This window comes from Podarcis tiliguerta, assembly GCF_965153285.1.
Source record: "Podarcis tiliguerta genome assembly, chromosome: 13".
Lineage (NCBI taxonomy): Eukaryota > Metazoa > Chordata > Lepidosauria > Squamata > Lacertidae > Podarcis > Podarcis tiliguerta.
This window is the reverse complement of record NC_139546.1, coordinates 29,887,302-29,905,008: the sequence shown is the minus strand read 5'-3', so window position 1 is coordinate 29,905,008 and position 17,707 is coordinate 29,887,302. Positions and strand designations below refer to the sequence as shown.

At 39.2% G+C, this 17,707-nt stretch overlaps 1 protein-coding gene across 1 annotated transcript; it reads left to right on the top strand.

Annotated features, from left to right (window-relative positions):
• Positions 1–1,564: 1,564 nt before the first annotated feature.
• On the top strand, positions 1,565–16,623 carry LOC310662166 (olfactory receptor 14A16-like; the record flags this gene model as incomplete). Its single annotated transcript, XM_083408937.1, has 4 exons — positions 1,565–1,789; positions 6,035–6,497; positions 9,805–9,999; positions 15,827–16,623. 4 exons carry the CDS (start codon positions 1,565–1,567, stop codon positions 16,621–16,623), a joined length of 1,680 nt encoding a protein of 559 aa, XP_083265063.1.
• Between the last annotated feature and the right edge of the window lie 1,084 nt (positions 16,624–17,707).

Here is a 17,707-nt window from a genome sequence, read left to right as displayed (position 1 = left end):
CCGGGATGTGTCACATGAGCAGAATCACATGCACATACATGCTGCTTCCTGCAGTCCTGGTCTGGCTGCCATGCTGCTTTTTCACTCAGTCAGACAATTAATTGGTTTCGAGAAATAGTGGCATAGACATTAAAACAACTCTTTTTGGAGCAAACAGTCCCAATCATTGATTTTCATTATTACGTTTCTTGTGGAAATCTGCTAATGCAAGGAACAAATGAAAGGAGGAGTGGGGCAATAGAGGTTAGTCACTGAAAAGTCAGCCCAAAGTTGACAAACAGCCCCCCACCCACCCCCCAAAAATGTGCCAAAGAGTTTGCACCCCAGCAGTGACTGCAGATGTACAATGGGTTATTTTTTTGCAGATTTTGCTAGAGATCTTCTGTGGAAAATGTGGATTAAAGGGGGGGAGTACAGCCTATATGTGTACTTTGTATGCATGTTGTCATCTAGCTGCTGCAAAAACATGCATCATTAGGACCCATAACTGAGTAGTGAGCCCCTTTGCACATATAAGTGTGTGCAAGTGGCTTCTCTTTCTGATGCTCCATCTAATGCACAGATGTCAAGGGATAGCTAGAGGGATATAGAATCATGTTGCAATGCACACATTTGTGAGTCGAGGCCCCATCCCCCACTTTATGATAAAATAAGACACATGGACACAAGTATTTTAGGTTAATGGGCTAAAAAAAGGCCACAACTTTATTGGTTACAGAATGTGAGTGGGATTGGCTTAGGCATTGGATCCAAACTGACAATATTTGACTCCTGCCCGCTCTGCTGGAAGTCACACAAGGGTTAACAACCAGTAGGGGAGGCTTGTTGATGCTAATCAACTGGAAGCTTTCCCCTAGAGTCACTGGAGGATCACCACCTGGGCTTCGGACAGGAACCAAGACCACTGAATTCCTTTAACAGAATACCTTTCAAAGGGAGGGGTAGGTGATGACCACAACCTCACCTCCAACACACAACACATTTTCCAATGCCTAACTGCCAAACCGTACAAAGTTGTGATGATTTGCTTTGAGGTAGGCAAAAGAACCAAGTGGCTGGTGTCAATCTGCCGAGTGGAAAAAAACCCAACCATGCCTCTTCAACAGGCAACCAACTGAGGTCCATAACAAGCTCAGTTGTTGAATGCATGAAAATAAGAGGGAGGGAAGGAGGGAGGGAGGAAGATCCGTGTGTGCAGGAAACAAACAGACTGAGCCACAGTCCCACGCTCGTTTAAGAGCGGCAAACCACACCCCACAGCCAGCCATATTGATGCAGTGGGCCATGCATGCCTCCTGCGAAGCGTGGGAAGCAATACCCGCTCACAACCCCTCCCCTTGGCGAAGAGGAGAGGCTTTGCAAAAGGTGTACAAGGGAAATGAGCGGATATAGTGAGTGGGAAAAAGAACCATCATATTGTTTTCCCAGTGGGAATTAAACAAAGGAAAATGAGATGCATTTGACTGTTAAATTAAAGGAGCTCTGTTTAAATCAAACTAGATAATCAATATTTGTATGCTTAAAATTCTTGATTTCTTCCTTTTACAGGTAGCATGTGAACAAAATGCACAATCTTACATCCATGTCTGTCTTTCTGCTGCTGGAATTCTCAGATGTTCGAGAACTGCAAATCTTACACTTCTTCATATTTCTGATAGTGTACTTAATGGCAATAATAGGGAATCTTCTCATTGCTATTGCTATTGCTTTTGATCATCACCTTCACACACCCATGTATTTCTTTCTACTGAATTTGGCCATCATGGATCTTGGAACAGTTTCAGTCATGGTACCCAAATCAATGGCGATTTCCCTCCTAAATTGCAGATTTATTTCTTATTTTGGATGTGTTGCTCAAGTTTTCTTTTATTTCTTATTTGGAACGTCAGATTATGCTCTGCTAACTATAATGGCACATGACCGTTATGTAGCCATTTGCAATCCACTCCACTATGAAACAATTATGCACAAAGGAGCCTGCATTCGAATGGTAGTCATTGGGTGGACTATTAGCCTTCTTAATGCCATATTACACACTGGGGGCACATTTGCCAACAGGTTTTGTTCTAATGTTGTCAATCAATTCTTCTGTGAAATCCCGAAGTTACTGAAGCTCTCCTGTTCTAACTTTTACTTAGTAGAAGTTGGATTTGTTGTGCTAAGCTGTAGTATAGGGCTTGGTTGTTTCATTTTCATCATCATAACATACATGGAGATCTTTTCTACAGTGCGCAAAATCCCTTCTGTCCTTGGTAAGAAAAAGGCCCTTTCCACTTGCCTCCCCCACCTCACTGTTGTCTCTGTGTTTCTGTTCACTGCAGTGTTTGCTTATACAAGGCCTCCCAGTGAAGCTTCTTCTGATCTAGATATAGCTTTTGCTGTGATGTACTCTATAATTCCTGCCACATTGAATCCATTCATCTATAGCATGAGAAACAAAGAGATCAAGGCTGCCTTGTGGAATCTCTTAGATGTAGGGCATTCTTCTAAAATCATATCCAGAATTCTATAAGAAAGCATGTGCGTGCTTCACAATCACCTTCTGTATGTGAATTTCCCCCTATAATCTGTTGTAGAACATCTGTTTTGCATGAAGGCAGCTCCTGGTTTAAAACTTGGCATCTCCAAGCAGGGCAAGGAATGATGCCCTGTCTGAAGGCCCAGAGAGCCACTGGAAGTCAGTGCATAGAATACAGAGCAAAATGGAACAATGGATGAATGCATACCAGGCAACTTTGACACAAATTCCCCCTAATACGTCAACTTTATTCTGCATGTCTCCATAATTTGATCACCTGCGTCTTGCGATGGAGCCATATATCCCATGAATGACCCTATGAAGCCTCAGTCCTCCAACAGGGGACTGAGAGGGATATATGCCCAATCCCTATGCTAAATCCTACCAACTTCTGAAATCAATAAAGTTGTGGCCATTTTTTAAAAAATCCCAGAACATTGTCTTGTTCACTTTGTTCACCTTCTTAAATTGGGCCTTGTTCCCAGAGGTGGGGGGAAATACCATCATCTCCTCCACACCATACATTTAAAGCACTCTTATCACCCTTAAAGATCCATGGCTTTCCTCCACCGAATCCTGGAAAGTCTGATTTCCTGAACAATATGAGAGCTGTTAGAAGACATCAACAAACCAAGTATCTGGGAACTTTCTCTTTATTGCACCCTCTCTCTTTACTGAATACAAAAAGCACCTCCATTTAGGAGGCTATAATAAAAGTTATTTTGGAGTCAAGAGAATGATATGGGAAGTGGCAATTCAAAGGTAGGTTTCAGTGCTATCCTCTTATAATAGGAATTATATTACTACATCTTATTGAACCAGTTAGAATTTTGGCAGCCAGGTTCTGCACTAACTGAAGCTCCTAGGTCATATCCATGGACAGTTCTATGTATAATCCAATACATGATTCAGCCAGGAGGTTGTCCTCATTTTTCATGCATTGAGGAACATATTGTAGATTTTATTTCTTTTCATCTGCAACTAACATGGAAGAAGAAACATTAATTTGAGGAGTTTAAACAATGTTTTCAGATCAGCAATGGTGCACTCTTGGGAGTAAGATCCCAAAATGGCAAAAGAAACTCAGAATAGCTCACTTTCCCATGTGTGCTGTCACTATTAATTGATGCAACATTTAATGAATTTTACTGTAATATAGGCAGTCTTCATAAAGGCAACCAATCAATTACATATTCTGTATTAAGGGTCACAGCAAGGGTAATGTGATCGGCTGGGAAAATGCAGGGACTCTCAAATCATCAAAAAATTCAACCCTAAAGCAGCTGGAGGGGAAACTGATTCTTATAAGTAAAGGTAGTTGCGTAGTTTTCTATTATTTTGATGTAATCTAGAGGTGCTGGTCACCTTTTTCATTTCCAGTCATCTATTGGGTTTCAAGTGGTCTCATGTATACTTGAAACATCAGAGTAATGATTCAGCCATCCTTAAACCATTCTACTTTACCAAATGTCTAACTTGTTAATTGTTTCCAATTTTTAAACCTTATTTAAACTAGCCTAGCCCACAAATTTATTTGGGACTGGATCTAGGTGAGGCAAGACTTTATTGACCATGTTTATAGTATTATTGTGCCATTCCTTTTTAGGGAATCATATGGGGGGGGAGTTGTTATTTATCAAACAATGATATTAAATCCTTGCTGGACAGTCTCTTGAACAATTATCGAGAGCAATAAAAATGCCTGTCTGCATCTCTAAATATATTATTGGATATATTGTCACTTCCTGGAAGCATTTTAAATGACCTTTTATTTTTGTGCTGCTGACTTTACTGGCAGCTCCAAAGAGTTTTAAAATGTTTTTGAAATAAAGAAGGAAGTATTCAGACAACTTCATAAGTACTTTTGTCAAAGCATGCATTGATCAGCTGCAGTAATCCTCATAGCTATGTTCCAATCTGCATATGGGTCTGCAAGGGGCAGAAGGGAAGAGCTCCCTACAAAATGCAGTGGGATCTGGAATGTTGCATCAGACTCAGAGTGCTCATATTAACTATTAGATTGTGTGTGTTTGTGATTAAGAGAGAGGCAGCTATAATTGGGGGGGCGGGGGCGGGCGGGCGATGACTTCTGATTCCAATCAGCTGTTTTGGATTCATGGGAGCAATTTCCCAGAATGTCAAAGCACATTTCCAATTAATGTCCAGCACATAAAACTTTTAAAAACCAATTTAGAAATATAACCGCTGCACAATATTCTGGGAAGTACCAAGAAAATATGAAAACTTATGAAACCAAAAACATCACCTACCCACAAAGAAACATACCTGTTTTTAAAGGGCCAAGGTACTCATAAGCTTTTGAACTATGAATCTAATGATACCAATGGTGCTCAATTTGTGATGCTCTTTCTTTGTTTTTATCACTCCATGTTTCTCCCCCTACATTGCTCTTGGGCTGTTATTCTTTCATCACTTTTTGTTGCTTCTGGGAACAGAAATCCAGATTAGTCTAGAACCATCACCCAGCCAGTCAGGGTTGATGTGAGAACTTTTGATGGCTTCTATTTTGACTGGTATTTTGATGAGGAAAACCCTGTGTATATGCTACAGAAACATTCCAAGGATGACTTCCACCAAAACCACAATGAACTAACCATGCTATGGATAAGGGTGTGAGTAGGAGCTTCATCTCTCCCCCCCCCCCACTACCCTTCAGTTACTTCTATGCAGGGATAAGCTGAAATGGTACGGCATCCTTTTTTATTGAAAACTTTTGACAGCTATGAGTCAGTGCCAATCGCTGGTGTGTGTGTGTGTGTGTGTGTGTGTGTGAGAGAGAGAGAGAGAGAGAGAGATGGGGATGGAGTGAAGGTAGGAGAGGTATGTATTTGAATTTACTCCCCAATAGGAGCTTTCTTTTGGGGTAAAGGAACTAGTGACCATCTAGTGTCACCTTTGTATAATGCACTTAAAATGTTGTATTTGCAGCTGTAGAGTCTCAGAAATATTCAGAAAACCAACAGAAATGAAAATTTCAATTATCATATATTCAATATTATTTTGTATTACAAAAGAATTAATATTTATTGGGAGGAAACTGCGCTTCTTAATACATTTAATAATAATAAATGAATGAGATATAGCTTACAAATGGAATGTTTTGGTGTCATCACTATGCAAAACTGTTTTACAACTGTTCATCAAAGCAAAATCTGATGGAGTTTATAGTGAAATATGAACAAACCTGTTTTAAATAACCAGTTAATACTGCCATATTAATACCTCCCAGTTTCTTCCTTCTACAGAATGAATGCAAGTACTGAAGACAAAATGAGCAATCTTACATCCATTTCCATGTTTCTGCTGAAGGAATTCTCAGACATACGAGAACTACAGATCTTACATTTCTTTCTGTTCTTAGGATTCTACTTGACAACCCTGGCTGGGAATCTTCTCATCATTGTTGCAGTAGCCTTTGACCATCATCTGCACAAACCTATGTATTTTTTCCTAACAAACTTGGCATTGATGGATGTTGGCTCCGTTTCTGCCATCATACCCAAATCTATGGCCAACTCCATCATGAACAGCAGATCAATTTCATATTCTGGGTGCGTTGCTCAAGTTTTCTTCTACTTCTTCTTTACATTCGCTGATCTTTCCCTTCTAACAGTAATGGCACACGATCGCTATGTTGCCATCTGCAACCCATTACAATATGAGATGATTATGTACAAAGGAGCTTGTATTCAAATGGTTGTCACTGTGTGGATTCTGAGTCTTCTTTATTCCATGCTACACACTTGCAGCACATTTGCAATCACCTTCTCTTCTAATGTTGTCAATCAGTTCTTCTGTGAAGTCCCAAAGTTACTAAAGCTCTCCTACTCTAACATTTACCTAGTTGAAGCTGGGCTGATTGTGCTTGGGTGTTTTATAGCACTAGGATGCTTAATTTTCATCCTCATAACGTACATGCAGGTATTTGCTGCAGTGCGCAGAATACCTTCGGTGCATGGTAAGAAAAAAGCCCTCTCCACTTGCCTTCCCCACCTCACTGTGGTATCTTTGTTTCTGGGCACGGCAATCTTTGCCTACGCAAAGCCTCCCAGTAATGTTTCCTCCTTTCTTGATGTAGCTTTTGCTGTGATCTATACCATAATTTCTCCCATGTTGAATCCATTCATCTACAGCATGAGAAACAAAGAAATCAAGACTGCTTTGTGGAAACTCTTAGATTTCAGGCATTCTGCTAAAAGTACATTTAGAGTTCTATAGAAATTGCTTTGTTTCCTCTTCTGCATATGTGTGGTTAACACTGGAATTTTTTCCACTTTGCAATGTAAGCATTTTAATATTCATTAGACATTGCTCTGTAATTCCTTCTCCTTATTATCCATGTCTTTTTAGCCTTGATTGTTCCTCTTCATTCCCATTGTGAATTGTTTATTTCATTTACAAGAGATTCAAATATAATAAAAGACAACAACCATTTCAGCAACAACATCGAAATCTAAAGCTTTGTAAGAAAGTTTTTAAGCAAACCAGGTTTCACCTCATCATAATTATGTTTTTATTGTATTGTTGACCTTGCAAAATCTCATAGCCCAGTCAGTAGAGCATGAGACTCTGAATCTCAAGGTTGTGGATTTGAACCCATTTTGGACAAAAGACCCCTGCATTTCAGGGGGTTGGACTAGATGACTCTTGTGGTCTCTCCCAACTCTAGAAATCTATGATCTATGACTCTATCTATACTGTACCATTTGTAATAGATTGTAATAGCTTGTATGCCACTACATTCTAAAATTATTATGTTTGCTTATTAGGGCTTCACCCGTGCTCACATTCGTCCTCTAGAGATTCCTCTTTTCAACGCATGTAACTTCTCTGCTCACTTTTCACCTGCCTAGCCCCATTTCTGAAGCTGCCTGGATGTTATATTCTGTAGTATCACTTTGCAACCCTATTTTCATCTTCACCCCAATGTCCATGCCTTGCGATCCATTGCACACAAACTACTGCCATTGTAAACTCCTGCATCTTCCTCCTTGCACTCATTGAAACTACTAAGCACACATCCTGCCCAATTATGCAGCCACCATTCCCTCCTTTTTGTCATACCCTTCCATGCCCCTCATGCCATCATCTTTCCACTTTTTTCTTGTAACTCCGTTTGCACCCCAATTTTCACCATCACTGTCTTTCCCCTCCTCCCTACTTACTTTTCACAACCCCTCCACTTCACAAACACACCCATTTCCATGCCCCTTCTTCTCTGTTTTCTGTGCACCCCTTTAATTTTTAAAAACCAAAAAACCAAAAGGTCCCTCCCTTTTCTATGTAATCTTTGCTCACTGAGTTTTTCTTCTCACTTTCCTCTAGCTCTCCTTTATTCCACCCCTTTCCTCTCAGTTCCCTCCCTTTCTGCCTCCCACAATCACTCTGTGACACACTCTATCACACACACACACACCCTCATACCACATACTGAATACATGTACACACATGAATACATAATGCAGGAAAAGCATTATTTGTTTTTTGTTTTTTTACTGCTGTATAGAAAAGCACATGAATCTGACATTTGAAGAGTTTGTAAATAAACTTTTTAAAAACTTGCTTGCCAAATGTGTGGTCTCTTTCTATGCAAATGGAAGAGGTGAACTTTGGAAGCAACTTAGAAGCAGATGTTTTAAAGGTCTAATGGCCTGTATCACCTTGTTTTACTTTGCTGCATGTTTTGTGATTTAAATCTCTGCTGGGGTCCTCTCATCCAAGAGTACTTGCCCAAAATCTGGATCTTGACATCCAGGAGTTGTTGCATTAGTTGATATCTAACTCATTTGCCTTTGATTCAATGGAACAACATTGTCTATGGGGTGGTGGGTAGGGGGAAGGAGCACTCACTTCACTAGATAAATAACTTTTTATTTATCTAAGAGCCAGTGTGGTGTAGTGGTTAAGAGCGGTAGTCTCATAATCTGGGGAACCGGGTTCGCCTCTCCGCTCCTCCACATGCAGCTGCTGGATGACCTTGGGCCAGTCACACTTTTCTGAAGTCTCTCAGCCTCACTCACCTCACCGAGTGTTTGTTGTGGGGGAGGAAGGGAAAGGAGAATGTTAGCCGCTTTGAGACTCCTTAAAAAGGGAGTGAAAGGCGGGATATCAAATCCAAACTCTTCTTCTTCTTCAACTGTGGTTTGTTATACATCAGTTCTCCTTTAATACTGATGTTAAAATTTGAACTGGAGTTGTGGGCCTTCTTTCAGATTCAGTATTTACCTCAAGGAATTTCAGCCCTACATATCATTCTTAGGTTAAGGTAAAGGTACCCCTGCCCATACGGGCCAGTCGTGTCCGACTCTAGGGTTGTGCGCTCATCTCACTTAAGAGGCCGGGAGACAGCGCTGTCCGGAGACACTTCCAGGTCATGTGGCCAGTATGATGAAGCTGCTCTGGCGAGCCAGCACCAGTGCAGCACACGGAAATGCCGTTTACCTTCCCGCTATAAAGCGGTACCTATTTATCTACTTGCACTTAGGGGTGCTTTCGAACTGCTTTTTAACATATCATGGAGTTGTGGGCCTTCTTTCTTACATAGATACAATTATGTTATATTACTCGTGTATGAAACCCCAATATCATCTACTGAATCAACACTGACTTCTTGAATACGCATACACACATATACTGTACATATATACATACAAATGTCAGCCCACTTGTGAACATTTTTCATGTTTTTAATCACTTGTTGTATTTGTTATTTCATCATGCCTGCTAAAAAAAGTAGAAAAAGCAACATGAACTTGAAGAGTTTCAACAATGTTTTCTGATCAGCTGTTTCATCAACTTGGGAGTAAGATCCCAAGTTGACAAAACAGTCTAAAAATAATTTGCTTTCCCGCATCCTTACATATGCAGACATTTCAAAGACAAAAAACATCAGTTACATGTTCTGTGGCAAGGGGCACAGGAAGGTTGAAAGTACTTCATGGAGAAGATGCATGGACTTGCATATCTTTGGCAAGAGAAATCGAATCTTGCTATTAAAGGTATTTCAAGATGCTTTAATGAGATTGAGTAGATTTGATGTAAACTTGACGTTTATCAAGTTTCTCTTTTCCTATCATCTATCCATGATCAATTGGTATCATATATACTTGAAACATGATGCTGCTGATTCAACTGTCATCATACTGTTTGACTTTAAAATGAGCAATGGTTACCTGGTAAATATTCCACATAAATGTAGGAAAGAAACAATGAGGAACTTGTTTGAAATAACTGGTTAATGGATATGACACGTTAACACTTCTCAGATTCTTCCTTCTACAGAATGAATGCAACTAATGAAGGCAAAATGAGCAATCTTACTTCCATATCCATCTTTCTGCTGAAAGAATTCTCAGAAGTTCCAGAACTACAAATCTTACACTTCTTTCTGTTCCTAGGAATGTACATGACAACGGTGACTGGGAATCTTCTCATCATTGTTGCAGTAGCCTTTGACCATCATCTGCACAAACCTATGTATTTTTTCCTAACAAACTTGGCACTGATGGATGTTGGCTCCATTTCTGCCATCATACCCAAATCTATGGCCAACTCCATCATGAACAGCAGGTCAATTTCATATTCTGGGTGTGTGGTTCAAGTTTTCTTCTTCTTCTTCTTTGCAGCATCAGACCTTTCCCTTCTAATGGTAATGGCACACGATCGGTTTGTTGCCATCTGCAACCCATTACAATATGAGACAATAATGCACAAAGCAGCTTGTATTCAGATGATCGTCATTGTGTGGATTACAAGTCTTCTTTATGCCATGTTACACACTTGTGGCACGTTTGCAAACACCTTCTGTTCAAACACTGTCAATCAATTTTTCTGTGAAATCCCAAAGTTACTGATGCTCTCCTGCTCTAACATTTACCTAGTTGAAGCAGGGTTCCTTTTGATAGGGTTTTTTATAGGAATAGGATGCTTCATTTTCATCATCATAACATACATGCAGGTGTTTGCTGCTGTGCGCAAAATTCCTTCAATACATGGTAAGAAAAAAGCCCTCTCAACTTGCCTTCCCCACCTCACAGTTGTCTCTGTGTTTGTGTTCACTTCAATCTTTGCCTATGCACGGTCTCCCAGTAGTGTTTCTTCTGATCTGGATATATTTTTTTCTGTTATATATACCATAATTCCTCCTATGTTGAATCCATTCATCTACAGCATGAGAAACAAAGAAATCAAAACTGCTTTGTGGAAACTCTTACATTTAGGGCATTCTTCTAAAAGTATATTTAGAGTTCTATAAAAACCACGTTGTATCTGTTTCTGCATGTGAATGGTTGGCCCTACAATTTTTCAGCTTGAACTGAAATCATTTTAATATTTCTTAGGGATTGCTCTGTGATCCCTTCATCCAATTTTCTATGTTATCCATCCTTTGTTCTCTTTCTACCACTTTTAAGATTGTCTATTTCAACTCCAACACATTCAAATGTAGTGCAATCAGACTTAACTGTGTCAGCAAATCTTAAGAGAAGGTCTTTTGATTATCTTGTTCAGTTAGAAAAGGTTCAATTTGGTTGAAGGACGTTGTGCATATATTGGTTTCTATTTGATAATAAAATATATTTTAAAGTAATGCATTGAATCTGAAACTTCATGCTGCAGACAATAAATAATACTAGGAATGAAATATATTGTGGTGTAGTACTATGGAATATTTGAGGGCTCTGCATCCTTTATCTCTCTCATTTGAGAAAGTTATGGGGCAAGTTCCAAAGGGGGGGATGCACTGGGACATCTAATCTCAGTGATCATGGGTAGGAGGAGGGGGACCATGTCATTACCAAGGAGGCAGGCTTAGTCATTGTTTGAAGACTATCCCTGCCTCTGGGTCTGGTCTTGACCGGTTGGAAACTGGAATCAACAAGGGAAACCCTCATGACTTGAAGGTGTTGCTGTGCAATGCTAGGTCAATGATTCATAAGACCACTGCCATCCATGACTATTGTGGTTCCAGTCCTCCAGCAGGAGGCTGGAAGGGATATGCACTCAATGCCTGAGCCAAAATTCCACCTATATCTGTAATGAATAAAGTTGTGGCCATTTAAAATCCAGATAGTTGTTTGTCTGAATTATTAATCATATTTTACATGTAGAGACTGAGCCAGGGATTGGCAACAACGCGACTGGGCTTGCAAATTATTATATTTTATTAAATTTATGTTCTGCCCTTCAGCCCAAGTTCATAGGATGGTCTACATTATAAAAATGCAAAACACATAACAATAAACAAACAAAGCAGCTCTGCTGAGGACAGGACTCAGCAAAGGACCTTAACCTAAGAATGTATGTGACAAGCAGGCTAATATGGGTAGTTACAAAGGTAAGTTCCAGTGCCAGCCACTTATAATTGGAGTAACATGACTCCATCTGGCAGCCAGGTTCTGCACCAACTAAGGCTTTTTAGTCATATTCAAGGGCAACACCATGTGTAATGCAATGCAGCAGTTCAATAAGAAGGTTAACAGAGCATGGACTGCTGTGAAAGTCTAGCTCTATGCGGAAATGGCCACTGCTGAATAATCTGCCAAAACTTGTAGAATATACTCCATCCCACCGAATGAAAATGTTAGATCAAAGAACATTGATATAGGTTTATCAGCATGGTTTTAGAGAAGCCCTCATTTGCCTCACTTTATTGATAGAAGTGCTTCTCCGTCTTGCCAGTACCTGCCAGCAGGGTCACTTCCCATTCCCTTCTGTTTAGAAAATCTATAGCATAGTGTCAAGCTGAATAAGGCTGTGGGTAAGACAGGTCTTCAGCTTTGTACCAAGTAACTTACAGTAATTTCAGACATATGATTTAAAGTAATTTAAAGTCTTCACATGAGGAAGACTTCACATGGTTTTTTAAATTGTCAACAGGTGTAGAAATATAACCAATCAGATGCCCTTTCCCTGGTATGTGGCCAGCACCAAATTTATCTCCCTTCAGGTCTCTGGTACATCCTGACCCCAGGGCTTTTCTTCAACAGGAACTCATCGGAACTCAGTTCCAGCACCTATCAGGTGGGCACCATTGCTATTGCAAGGGAGGTGTTCATGGTGAGTTCCAGCACCTCTTTTTCTAGAAAAAATATCACTGCTGACCCCATTTAAGTGGGACAAGATCTGGGAAAACCCTAAATATACAGAACTGGGTGTAACTTAAATAACTTAAAGGATATATAACTAAAAAAAAAAAAAAAAAAAAAGAATTATGAAATATTATTCCAATATGTGATCACAGTGGGGAGACTAACATGGACATGGACAGAAGACTTTACTATTAATCAATATGAATGGTGGTAGGAATTAATGGAGGTAAAGTTGACCTAATTGAATTTTCAACTACATTGAAGTCAAGGACATGAAATCTCTGGGCTACACTACAATGTGATAATAGAATGATACCAGTCACAAGCGTCCACTATGTGCATCATATGTGAGGTCTGGATTGTTTGAAATGTCCTATTTTGTGCAGTGTCCCTTACTTCCCCCCCCTTTAAGTGGAACAATCATGCTGGCCAGGCTATTGCATTTATTGTTTTCCACACAGAATATCAACCTTGTATGTGATGCAATATATGTTGGGGAGAGCATAGTGCTCCTTCGTCATAAAAATAGGAACACTCCTCATGTGTTTTACATGAGACATATTTTGATCCATAGATAATTTCTCTTGGGACCACTACTATTGAATGCTACTGGGATTTGTTGTTTCTCCAAGAACACATGCAGAGTGTAGAGTCATAAAATGTTGTCACTACAAGGTACATATTCACCCACACAGCTCATTGCTATAGAAGATATGGAAAATCAGGAAGCTCGTTTTAAAGATTTTGACATTATTTTCATGAAATACAAATGAAGAAATCAAGCAAGACTAATGACAATGCAGCATGAAAAGGTAAAAAAGAAGGAAAGAATAAACTCTCCCTCCTAGTGTTTTCCCCATTGTCATGCAGTAGGAAATGCCAAAGAATAATTTGCAATGTAGAAAACTTGGCAGGTGGCCTGACATAATCCATCACAACATCCTCTCCTTACATCTGCTAAACTCACTGTGAAGCAGTCTGAACACTTGAAATATTTTATATACATGTTAAGCAGTGTATAACTGTCAAGTCAATACATAGACTGAAATCAGTGTCAGCATCAAAAAATCACAACCTACCATTTCATAGCTGGGATGTCTCTGGACTGCTTAATACTGGCAGTAAATATTCTGTAGCTGCTGTATTTTTATGGTAAAGTGCAGTAACCTGGTTTCTGCATGCATCTGTTCATGTGGTATGGACTCCATACAGAAAGCAAAAGATCTGTGATTATTGAAAAGCAATCCCCTTTAAATTCAATGTGACTGACTGCCAGATATGTGTACATAGGATTGCACCCTTACTTAAGCACATGCACCTTGCATTTTTGTACGTGAATATAGCTGACTGAACACCGTGGGATCTCCTTCTGAGTGCACACACTTGCACTATTTAAATGTCTGGGTTAATGCCCTGTGTATGCACACTTCTCTTTTGCTGAATGGAAACTTCCTCTACTCTTTCTTACACACAAAAACATACACAGTGTCTTATCTCCTCACAGGAACACAAACGTATGTTGTCTTTAATTTTCACAAATCTCTTCATCTCATCTCATTTGTTAGAGTCGAGGTGTGTGTGCCCTTTTTCAGCACACTATGTGCACCTACCAAATGCAGTGACTCTGAAGAATCAGCTGTACAATTCAACACTTACCGTAATTTAGATATATTAGCTAAAATAGTCACTAGTTCCCAAATACGGATTCTTTAATGACACATATAATTCAATAATCAAACCATCTCCTGATTTACGATCAGAATTAAGATCTATATAGTTTTAAAAATAAAAATTTCTGAAAGAATTGTTAACCAATGAGTAGAGTTTATTAGATCAGGATTACTCCTAACTGGACAGCAGGCCTCCTTTCCAGCAAATGTCATTGGAATATGTGGGAATAAACAAAGTTGGCAGCATATTGGGCATCCCCATTGAAGGAAAAGGACCGTATCCTTTACTGGTATGTATAGGTACAATAGGGGTGCGGGGGGGGGGGGGCTTTTTATATGTTATAAATTTATACAATGTGACCATTTCCAAAAACTTGGTGTTAAGCCATACTTCCAGACATGTTAGTTGTGTCTAATTTGTTGCAGGAAAACCAACATAGGGCAGATCCAAGCTATACATTGAAAGCAAACTTAACTTAAAGCACATGTTTAAAGGTTTAAAGGTTCTTTGGGGGGAAATCATGTGCTTCAAATGAGCTTGGATATGCTTTCAAATGTATAACATGAAATGACCTATAGATTTCTGTGGCACTTTAAAGTTTAACAGAATTGTGGCATAGACTTTGTGGCATGGTGGAACATAAACTTTAATGAACTGAGAGCCTTTTGATTGACTAAAAGTCCCTGAAAGCATATTTTCTGTCTTTTGCACTTCTTTTTACATTTATATCCCTTTTTTTCACATAGTTCCATGTACTTGGCATATCCATGAAGGGACTGGAGAGATCCTTGTTGGAACATCTGTAGAACTGTTGCCCGTCCATGTAGACAGTTTTCAGTTAGATAGACCAAATTTCTGACTCAGAGTTAAGCAACTTCATTTATTCCCATGTTTCTTTTTGGGTAGCAGGAAACTGTGTTTAGGAGCAATGAGAGGGTCCAGGAGTTCTTCTCCAGTTCTTCCCCAGTTCAGACTTTACCCTGAACCAGAAAAGAATTTTCAGGCTTTTGAAATGCTTTCCTTTTCTTTGACTCAAGCAGCTGAGTCTTTGAAGGTTGTAAACCACAACCTGGCAAGCTTTGACAACACCTCAGGTACATCATTCACAGCAAAATTTTGTGTATTTCTATTCAAAAGCATATAGGGTTGCAACTCTAATTGTTTGAAGTCTCTTTTCTTCCATAAAGCTGTTTATCATAATGGGGATGATATACCTGCTTCTTCATTAGCTATAATGCTTTTTTATATATATATATATATATATATATTGCTTCATTTCTATTGTTACTGATTGTGACAGATCATGAAAAATGTAAATAAATTGCTGAATACATGCATTAAGCTCTCTCTCTCTCTTTTGTATCAGCAGCCATGGCACATCTGTAGGAGAAAATGCCTAATTCAACTGCCCTTCCTACTTTTCTTCTCTTGGATTTTTCTGACAACTGGGAGCAAAACGTTTTGTACTTCACTCTTTTTTTAGTGATTTACTTGGCAGCCTTGACAGCAAATTTTCTTATCATTTCAGCGGTTTCCCTGGATCAACAACTTCATACCCCCATGTACTTTTTCTTGGTGAATTTATCTGTTGTTGACCTTGGTTCCATTTCTGTCACCATTCCCAATGCCATGATCAATTCACTTTGGAACACCAGAGAGATTTCATTTTCTGGGTGTGTTGCACAAGTGTATTCCTTGTTCTTCTTCTTGATCTCAGATTTGTTCTTGCTCACAGGCATGGCATATGATAGGTATGTTGCCATCTGTGACCCACTGCACTATGAGACAGTGATGGGCAGGAAAGCCTGCATCCAGATGGCAGCCAGTGCATGGATAGCTGGCCTTCTTTACTCGGCCTTACACACCGGTAGCACTTTTGCCATCACCTTCTGCTCCAACATCATCAACCAGTTCTTCTGTGAAATCCCACAACTGCTGAAAATTTCCTGTGATAATTTGTACCTCATTGAAGTTGGAGTCATTGCTTTCAGTGCATTTATAGTCTTTACCTGTTTTGGTTTCATAGTTGTTTCCTATGTGCAGATTTTCAAGTCAGTGCTCAGAATCCCTACTACTCAAGGACGGAATAAGGCCTTCTCAACTTGCCTACCACATCTCATTGTTGTCTCCTTATTTATAAGCACTGGTGCCATTGCCTACTTGAAGCCTGTCTCAGGTGCACCTTCAGATCTTGATCTGGTGATTTCTGTATTATATTCTGTAGTACCTCCACTGATGAATCCAGTTATTTATACCATGAGGAACAGAGACATCAAAGTTGCACTTTGCAAAATGTTTCAGTACATTGTTTCTTACAGGAAATAAGGAAGCTTTTCCCACTGTGAATCCGGTATCCAGCCCTGTGAAGTTTAATTAGAAACAATGCACTTTTATAGGCAAATGCCAGAATGAAACGGGACATAACATAGATATGTGTATGCATGTATCAATCTATCTAGTCATCCTCACCCATTTAAACTATTGCACTGAAGTTATCTGAATCCTTTGAGTTCAGTCCTGAGTATGAGTAACAACAGATGCATTTTGTCAAAAGTTCATCACTGTTACAGGTGCCACATAATATATGTTCTGCATTTGTAAGAAATAAATATATATTAGTGTGGTGGCACCTATACTGTGGAACTGCTTGCCTATTGACATCAGGCAGGTGCCTTCACTGTACTCTTTTGGATGCCTGCTGAAAATATTTTTGGCTAGATAAGCCTACACAGAGGATTGAAATGGTGATGTGTTTTCAGTTTATTGCTGGGTTTTTTAATTAAAAAAATGTTTTAATTGTTTTTACTAGTAATGTTGCTGTTTTATTCTTTCTGTAACCCACTTTGAAGTTTTCTACAATCAAGCACAATATAAATTTTATGAAATAAATAAAATTAATTTTAAAAAATGATCTTTTAATCTTCCACTGACATTAGTCACCTATATACTTAAAAATCCAAGGCTCACATCACACAGACCCTATTGGAGGATGCGTAGTGCAGAATCAAAGTCCTAGATTGTATGAAGTCAGCTCTAACAATGTAGTAGTCTGACCTTGCACTCTGTAGGAAACTGTACTTTCTTATAAATTCATTGAATATGGTTGTCAGCAAATAATATTAATGTGGGTATTGCTTAACACGCAGAATGAATCCATTTACAACAACAGATCTGAGGGTTACTGAAAATAGAATAAATTGTTGAAAGCTACAGAAATTTAAAATCAGCAGAACTATAATTATATTTCTCAGTATAGATACTGTAAACACATACATTTTAAAGGTGGGTGAAAATGAACATTTTTCTACCTCCCAAAGCAATGAATTTTTTCCCCAAGGGTGACCTCAATGTATATCCCTGGAGGACACCAGAGGGATGGATTTCTCCCCCTCGTTTGCTCCAAAGCTTT